This window comes from Bos indicus x Bos taurus, chromosome 23 (genome assembly GCF_003369695.1).
Source record: "Bos indicus x Bos taurus breed Angus x Brahman F1 hybrid chromosome 23, Bos_hybrid_MaternalHap_v2.0, whole genome shotgun sequence".
Taxonomy (NCBI): Eukaryota; Metazoa; Chordata; class Mammalia; order Artiodactyla; family Bovidae; genus Bos; species Bos indicus x Bos taurus.
In genome coordinates this window covers 8,167,328-8,176,238 of record NC_040098.1, presented here as the reverse complement: position 1 = coordinate 8,176,238, position 8,911 = coordinate 8,167,328, and the positions used below count along the sequence as shown (strand labels likewise).

General features: G+C 45.7%; 1 protein-coding gene across 3 annotated transcripts; it reads left to right on the top strand.

Moving 5' to 3' along the window:
- On the top strand, positions 1-8,911 carry LOC113881924 (HLA class II histocompatibility antigen, DO beta chain). Of its 3 annotated transcripts, none has more exons than XM_027525052.1 (6): positions 1-259; positions 6,104-6,370; positions 6,816-7,097; positions 7,742-7,852; positions 8,102-8,133; positions 8,291-8,909. In XM_027525052.1, the coding sequence occupies exons 1-6, from the start codon at positions 169-171 to the stop codon at positions 8,318-8,320; spliced, it is 813 nt and encodes a 270-aa protein (XP_027380853.1). In that variant the 5' UTR covers positions 1-168; the 3' UTR covers positions 8,321-8,909. The 3 variants fall into 3 exon arrangements, 2 of the variants coding, with proteins under 2 accessions (XP_027380853.1, XP_027380852.1); XR_003508215.1 differs by having other exon boundaries at positions 5-259; positions 6,101-6,370; positions 7,670-7,852; positions 8,291-8,911; XM_027525051.1 differs by having other exon boundaries at positions 11-259; positions 6,101-6,370.

Sequence of the window (8,911 nt, the reverse complement as noted above, 5' to 3'; positions counted from 1 at the left end):
ATGACACTAAGCTCCTCTAGCTTGATTGGTTATCTGGATGAGGAGTTTCCAATCCCGGGGTAGACAGAAAGACATCTCTGCTCTGCATGAATATTTGACTGAGTGTGTGTGGCCAAGCCCTGTTCTAAAGAGGTGAAGATTTTCCTGTCTTGTTGGTTTTCTTCCAGAATGAGTCCTAGCTGGGTTCCCTGGGTGGTGGCCTTCTTATCCACGGCTCTCAGGCTGGATGCTTCTGTGACTCAAGGCAGAGATTCTCCAGGTAAGAACATAGTGATTTCTTTCAGGTGTAAGGCACACATTGACACGGGGGAGAGAGGCCTTTCCCTACAGGTCCAGGCTCCAGTCCAGACAGGAAGCAGATCTGGCTTCAGAGAATCTTCTTTTTTCTCACAGAAAAGCTTTCCCTCCCGCTTTACCACATGAAATGGACCGGCGGGGAAAGGGACTTCCTGTCTCAGAGCCGCTGATTCAACAAAAGGGAAACATACTGCTTGCTCAGGGTCCTTATGGTACTGATGGCCATCTGGAGAACTGGGAAAAATTGAGGCAGGCTGAACATAGCCACTGTCCTTCAGCCAGGAGTTTGAAGATTGTGACTGCTTCTATTTGTGACTGCTTCTTTATGCACATATGGACTTGACTGCTTCATTGGACATTTTTAAGCCTCTGTAACATGGTCAGATTGTACCGAGCGATTGGACAAACAGGAGAAATTGAATGTGTGATGCCCGTCCTCAGGTTGCCAGGTACATACGCTTACTGGTATCTGTCTAGCTGAGAAGTTAAGCTACGCAAGCGTGAAGTGACAGTACATTCCAAAAACATATTTATCAGAAGAAAACAGGACACAGCATTCTAAAAACAGAACCCCTTTGAACGTCAGTCTCGTTAAACACAAAAGAGGAACAAAACCCTAGGGGTGGGGAGGGTGGGTGTGAGGAGATCATTGTTCTTGGAGAACAGAAACCTCTCTGAGCTTATAATTTCTATTAAACAAAAACAGCAACAACACACACACACACAATCAGTAAGACCTAAACTCTGACACAGATCTGGCTGAAAAATAATTATTTTTCTAATTTAGACTGTAAGATGAAAGAGGGAACTGGAGATTAGAGACTCATCTGAGTTTGAGATCAGTCTGGCTGACCCAGGAAGGATGTTGGCCTCCTGACACTCAGCCCAGCAGTTCCTCTGCGCTTAGACATGAAGGCAGGTCTGCATCTGAGGTCAGGATCACCCTTCACATCTCAGCCGAAATGCCGTTTCTTCAGGGAGATCGTCCCCAGTTAATTTGTGCTACCAACCCATCTGAAAGTCCTTTTGCGTTGTTCTTAAGTGCACAGAGTGGAGTTCTCTCTCCCAGCGAGCTCACAGCGCCTTGTCATCACTCCCTTCTCTTTATCCTCACTCCCTCCCTTCCATTCCAACTAAGTATCAGGGTGGCTTTAGAAAAGATGTAGCAGTTTTTTGTGTGTATTTAAAATATTAGTAAATGTCATCATGTGTTGAATTACATTCTGCTTTTTAAAAAAGTTTTATTTTTAAAATTAATTTTTATTGGTGTGTAGTTGGTTTACACTATTGTGTCCGTTTCTACTGTAGAGCAAGGTGGATCAGCTATACACACACATGTATCCCCTCTTTTTTGGATTTCCTTCCCAGTTAGGTCCCCGCAGAGCCCTGAGTCGAGTTCCCTGTGCTCTAAAGTAGGTTCTCTTTAGTTTTCTGTTTTATACAAAGTATCAATAGTGTATATACATCAATCCCAATCTCTCAGTTTCATCCCTCCGCCCCACCTCCCATTCCCCACTTATCCACACGTTTGTTCTCTACGTCTGTGTCTTTATTTCTGCTTTGCAAATAAGGTCATTTATGCCATTTTTTCTCGATTCCACAGACATGCATCAATATTTGATATTTGTTTTTCTCTTTCTGACTTGCTTCACTCTGTATGACAGTCTCTAGGTCCATCCGCATCTCTACAAATGACCCCATTTTGTTCCTTTCTGTGGCTGAGTAATATTCCACTGTACACGTGCAGCACATCTGCTTTCTCACATTCTGCTTCTTTTCTTACTTGACCCAAATGCTCTTGAGTTCTACCTTGGTGGTGATGTGTGTGAACTGAAGCCCCGTCTTTATTGATGGGGAAGCAGGTCAGGAAGTGGAAGTGTCTGTTTCTATGTGACACCAGTATATGCAGAACTAAAACTCCAGTCAACTGAGACCTAGCCCACGGCCAGGTACCAGTTTCTGTCTTAAAATTACCCATATTTTCAAGTTTAAGACAGCTATCATTATCTTAGTCTGTTTGGACTGCTATGACAAATACCACAGATTGGGTGGCTTATAAACAACAGACATTTATTTCTCAAAGTTCTGGAGGCTGAGGAGTCCAAGATCAAGACTCCAGCCTGGTTGTGTCCTGGGAAAGGCTGTCATCTTGGTTCGGAGCTGGTGCCTTCTCTGTGTCCTGACGTGGTGGAAGGGGCTGGTGCGCTCTCTGGAGCCTCTTCCCTAGGGGTGCTAATCCCATTCACCAGGAGCCCACGCTCCCAACTGAGGTACCTCCCCTGATACCACCAACTAATTCCATCACCCTTGGGATTTGGGATTTCAACATATGAATTTACCATAGTAAACAGTCACACTTTTCCTCACCTATGAAGATTGATTAAATAACTTTGGAAAATTAAAACTGTTTTGGAGAACATGAGCCATTTAGAAATGAGGTACAGTGTATGAAAGTTAATATAGAGCTCAAACTAATCACTACCAATACTAGGAACATACTTTGAGAGTAGAAAATCATAATGGAGAATGAGTTTGATTTTTATTTTTTTACTTATTTACTTTAAATTTATTTTTATTGAAGTACGGTTGAATTACATGTTGTGTTAATTACTGCTGTATGGCAAAGGGACTCAGTTATATGTGTATATATATATAAATATGTACATACTGTCTTATATTCTTTTCCATTATGGTTTATCACAGAATATTGAAGGATTTAGATTTTGTTTTTGATTTGGAGTTTTAAAAATAATTCTTAAAAATTTATTTAATTACTTTACAGTGCTTGGTCTTCATTGCTGCGTGGGCCCTTCTCCAACTGGGACAAGCAGGGGGGTACTCTCGAGTTGCTGTGCGTGGGCTGCTCTCGGCAGTGGCTCCTCTTACTGCCGAGCATGGGCCCCGGGGCATGCAGCTGCAGTAGTTGTGACTCCCGGGCGCTCGAGCACAGGCTCAGTTGTTGTGGCCCACGGGCTTGGTTGCTTCGCGGTGGGTGGCATCTTCCTGGATCAGGGATCGAACTCGTGTCTCCTGCATTGGCAGGCGGATTTTTTTTTTTTTTTAAACCACTGAGTCACTAGGGAATCCCTGGATTTGGATTTTTTAATTCACTCTTCAGTGGAAGTGCTTAATATTAAAGGCTCCAGAGAAGGTTTAAGTTAAGCTTATATTCCTTATCACCATGTTATTACAACCACTAGAACTGTACATATAGGGCCAGTGATGGTGATGATGATGATAAAGGCATATTCAAACCAGGAATTAATATTATTTTGCCCAAAGTTGACAGAGGTAATGAGGTCATTACCTTATTAGAGCCAACAGAGGGGATGAGGTCTCTGAGTAATCGTGCACAGGAAAAGGTACAGGAGAAAATTCTTGAGAAAACCCATATGAGTGGAAAGTAGAAGGGAAATTTCTACTACTGTGAATTTGCTCTGCATTTTTTTTTAACCCCACCCCCATCTTCCTTTCATTTTACTCCAGAAGGAATATACAGAATGATCCTGCTAATGGCAAGAAAATTGAACTATTCCGTACAGGGATGGTTGGTTTTGACTTGATAATAAGGAGAATTAAAAGTCTGGGCTTCTGCAAGCCTGGGCTGGAGACACTTAGCACTTTCTGGCAAAACACAAACAGTCTATACATACTGGACAAATGGTTGTATATTTGTTGAATGAATGTTCGTGTCTCTGGACTCATTCTGACTTGCTTCTTTGGGTGACATGTCTCCTATTTGGCTGGCCTGATAGGCTGCACCTCAGGCTTCTTTCAAAGAAGAAAGGGTGTTCTTTTTTAAAAAAATTTATTGGAGTATAGTTAATGGCAACCCACTCCAGTGTTCTTGCCTGGAGAATCCCAGGGACGGGGGAGCCTGGTGGGCTGCCTTCTATGGGGTCACACAGAGTCGGACACGACTGAAGTGACTTAGCAGTAGCAATAGTTAATCTGTAATGTTGTGTTAGTTTCAGGTGAACAGCAAAGTGAAACGGTTATACATATACATACATCCACTCTTTTCATTATCTTTTCCCCCATATAGGCCATTACAGAGGACTGAGTAGAGTTCTGCATGCTGTACAGCAGGTCCTTGCTGTTAGCTATTTTATATACAGTGGTATATATATCTCATTCCTGATCTCCCAATTTATCCCTCCCCTTCTTACCCCTGGCGACCATGAGTTTGTTTTCTATATCTGTACTCTATTTCTGTTGTGCAGGTAAGTTCATTTGTACCCCCCCTTTTTTTTTGATTCCACATTTAAACAATACCATATGATATTTGCCTTTGACTTACTTCACTTAACATGATAATCTCTAGGTCCATCCATGTTACTGCAAATGGCGTTATTTTGTTCTTTTTTATGGCTGAGTAATCTTCCAGATGTTCAAGCTGGTTTTAGAAAATGCAGAGAAACCACAGATCTAATTGCTAACATCCGCTGGATCATCAAAAAAGCAAGAGAGTTTCAGAAAAACATCTATTTCTGCTTTATTGACTATGCCAAAGTCTTTGACTGTGTAGATCACAATAAACTGTGGAAAATTCGGAAGGAGATGGAAATACCAGACCACTTGATCTGCCTCTTGAGAAACCTGTATGCAGGTCAGGAAGCAACAGTTAGAACTGGACATGGAACAACAGACTGGTTCCAAATAGGAAAAGGAGTACATCAAGGCTGTACGTTGTCACCCTGTTTATTTAACTTATATGCAGAACATATCATGAGAAACGCTGGGCTGGAGGAAGCACAAGCTGGAATCAAGACTGCCGGGAGAAATATCAATAACCTCAGATATGCAGATGATACCACCCTTATGGCAGAAAGTGAAGAAGAACTAAAGAGCCTCTTAATGAAAGTGAAAGAGGAGAGTGAAAAGTTGGCTGAAAGCTCAACATTCAGAAAACTAAGATCATGGCATCTGGTCCCATCACTTCATGGGAAATAGATGGGGAAACAGTGGAAACAGTGGAAACAGTGTCAGACTTTATTTTTTGGGGCTCCAAAATCACTGCAGATGGTGATTGCAGCCATGAAATTAAAAGACGCTTACTCCTTGAAAGGAAAGTTATGACCAACCTAGACAGCATATTAAAAATCAGAGACATTACTTTGTCCACAAAGGTCCATCTAGCCAAGGCTATGGTTTTTCCAGTGGTCATGTATGGATGTGAGAGTTGGACTGTGAAGAAAGCTGAGTGCCGAAGACTTGATGCTTTTGAACTGTGGTGTTGGAGAAGACTCTTGAGAGTCCCTTGGACTGCAAGGAGATCCAACCAGTCCATCCTAAAGGAGATCAGTCCTGGGTGTTCATTGGAAGGACTGATGCTGAAGCTGAAACTCCATTACTTTGGCCACCTCACGTGAAGAGTTGACTCATTTGTAAAGACCCTGATGCTGGGAAAGATTGAGGGCAGGAGGAGAAGGGGATGACAGAGGATGAAATGGATGGCATCACCGACTCAATGGACATGAGTTTGGGTGGACTCTGGCAGTTAGTGATAGACAGAGAGGCCTGGCGTGCTGTGGTTCATAGGGTTGCAAAGAGTCGGACAGACTGAGCGACTGAACTGAACTGAACTGAATATTCCATTGTATATGCGTACCACTTCTTTTTTAAAGAATGGATGTCTGTTTGCTAAGAGGAACCAGGGTGGGGCCCAGAGGAGCAGAGGCTACTTTGTCAGATTTACTGAGGTCAAAGCCCTCCTCTCCAATCCATATGGTCCATAGTAATATACCAGGTATGGGTTTCCTAAAGATGGGGGCTAGTTCATAGTCTTTTTTTGTTTTTCCAGAAGATTTTGTGACCCAGGCAAAGGCTGACTGTTACTTCACCAATGGGACAGAAAAGGTGCGGTTTGTGGTCAGATTCATCTTCAACCTGGAGGAGTATGCACGTTTTGACAGCGACTTGGGGATGTTTGTGGCCTTGACGGAGCTGGGGAAGCCGGACGCCGAGCGGTGGAACAACCGGCCGGATATACTGGCCAGGAGTAGAGCCTCTGTGGACATGCTCTGCAGACGCAACTACTATCTGGGTGCACCCTTCACCGTGGGGAGGAGAGGTGAGGTGGGAGTTGGGGTCTCCTTGGTGGGAGCCTGGGCGTGGCTCTTCTTCCTTGTCCTGGGCAGTTTCCTGCTTCAGGATATCTATCCATCAGGGTCAGGTGCAGGGGAGACTATATATGACCTGTCCCCAGTTGTGACTCTGTCCTCAGGGGTCAGGTCGCTGTGGTCTTGGTCCCAGATACCAGTTCTCGGCGCCTTTGAGGGCTAGTGTCTTCCTGAACACAAGGAAAATTGTGGGTGTGTCTGATAAAGCCCACATCCTCCTTGCGGACACTGACACTTTCAGTGTCTGAGTCCTGGGGGTGAGCTTTCCCCACATTTCCGGTTGCCACGTGGGTGATCTGGGGAAGAGATTCAGGGCAGAGACAGCCCCTAAAGGCACTCCGGGGTTGGCTTTGTGGATTTCCTTCACCACCTCTCATTTTTTCTCTCCCCTCCTAGTACAACCAGAGGTGACGGTGTATCCGGAGAAGACCCCAGCCCTGCAGCACCGCAATCTGCTGCTTTGCTTGGTGACAGGTTTCTACCCAGGAGACATCAAGGTCACCTGGTTCCGGAATGGGCAGGAACAGAGAGAGGGGATCATGTCCACTGGTCTCATCAGGAATGGAGACTGGACCTTTCAGATGACGGTGATGCTGGCCATGACTCCTGAGCTTGGAGAGGTCTACACCTGCCTCGTTGACCATCCCAGCTTGCTGAGCCCTGTTTCTGTGGAGTGGAGTGAGAACCAGCTTGTACTTTCTGGACCCAGCTGGGGTCGATCTGACTCTGGACAGGGCCTGTGTTACCTCCCTATTCACCTTGGCCACAGCACTAGCTCCTCCCTCTGACCTGAAGGAGTCATAGAAATTGGGGTCGTTGGGCTGGGGTGGAGAAAAATCATGGCAGATAGATATCCTTGGATCTTCCAAGAAATAAGGAGGTCTAATCACCTCGTCACTCACTTCTGGCTTTGGGAACGTGCATCCTCTGGTACTTTGGCCTTGGGATTTAGGGGGGCATTCTTATTGGCCATCAGAATCGTTAACAGAAACTCCACGAGTACAAAACTTGGACCCAAAGATGTATTCTTTCTCGGAACAGCATTGTACTGCTGTCCAGCATGGGCCCTGGGATTTCAGGAGAAAATGTTAGTCACTGTCATGTTCGACTTTTGGGACCCCACGGACTGTAGCAGCCAGGCTCCTCTTTCCATGGGATTTCCCAGGCAAGATTACTGGAGTGGGTCACCATGCCCTCCTCCAGGGAATTTTCCCGACTCAGGGATTGAACCGGGGTCTTCTGCATTGCAGGTGGATGGAGTTTCAGGAAGGAGCACCAAATATTGGGAGCTTTTGGCCAACTTTGAGACCTGTTTCCCTTAGGAGCTCAGTCTGAATATTCTTGGAGAAAGATCCTGAGTGGAGCTGCAGCCTTCCTGGTCGGGCTAGTCTTCTTTCTGGTGGGAATTGTCGTCCACATCAGGGCCCGGAAAGGTAATAAGTTTTGAGGAGCACCCTGCCACCTACCCCCGCCTCCAGCTTCCCCCACTTTCCACTTTTCCTAACGTCTAAGATGTGTGACAGCGGAAGGCTGACCATACTTCTCAGGGATCACTGGGATAATCTTTTCTGAAGCCAGAAACATTCCAGGGGGTCATTGGGGGTCACCTCCCACCACTCAGGATAATCACTTTTGATCCTAATTGATGCATTCTATTTCTTCCTTCTTTTTTTTAATTCCAGGACGTGTGGAGACTCCGTTGCCTGGCAATGAGGTAATGTCTCCTTCCTTGTCTTTGGGTCCCAGATCAATCACCCAGCCTTTGGCAGAGGGAGGGATAAGATGTAAGTGGCTCTGGGTGGGTGCGCTGCCTGCTGAGTCCTTGCCCAGGAGGGTGGGGACCTCACGAGACTTTATCGCTCTCCCTGCAGGTCCCAAGAGCAGTGCTTCCACCACCGTAGCAGCCGCACTAGGTTCTCATTGATGCTTCTCCCTGGGAGCCTGAAGGTTCATCAGGTGGCCCTGGACCAAGTGAAGGACGCTGTGAGGTCAATGTTCAGGATGTCTCATTCTGTGAGATCTTGGAGGAGTCCTGAACTAACTCTGGAGTGCTGTGTTCTGAGATCACGCATCTCTTACCCTCCTGCCCTTTGTCCTCCTCCTTGTCTACACACATCCTCATTCCCAAGGACAGTGCCCTGAAATTCCCCCAAGACCTAGCTCCTTCCAGCCCCAGATGATTTACTTTTCTGTGGTCCAGCCCTAGCCCTCTGAGTCGTGGTCTTCAACTTTCTCTCCTCCAAACGCAGCCCCGAAGTCTTCAGAAGACAAGTGTTCAGATAGTCACTGCTCCCTTTTCATTGTTTTTTGTTTGTTTTTGGCTGCACTGTGAGGCCTGCGGGATCTTAAGCGCTGTGACCAGGGATCAAACCTGTGCCCCCTGCAGTGGGAGTGAAGAATCATCCCCCCCGGACCACTGGAGAAGTCCCGTTTTCATTGATTTTTAAAGTCTTTTTTTCCTTTAAAATAAAACCGAGGTACCAACAACCACG

Bases quoted from the DNA above. Each gene is read 5' to 3' on its own strand.
- LOC113881924 (XM_027525051.1), top strand. From the start codon at position 169: ATGAGTCCTAGCTGGGTTCCCTGGGTGGTGGCCTTCTTATCCACGGCT. The intron at 7,098-7,741 runs GTGAGAACCAGC...TGTTTCCCTTAG, and splicing joins CCCTGTTTCTGTGGAGTGGA to GAGCTCAGTCTGAATATTCT. The intron at 8,134-8,290 runs GTAATGTCTCCT...CTCTCCCTGCAG, and splicing joins CTCCGTTGCCTGGCAATGAG to GTCCCAAGAGCAGTGCTTCC.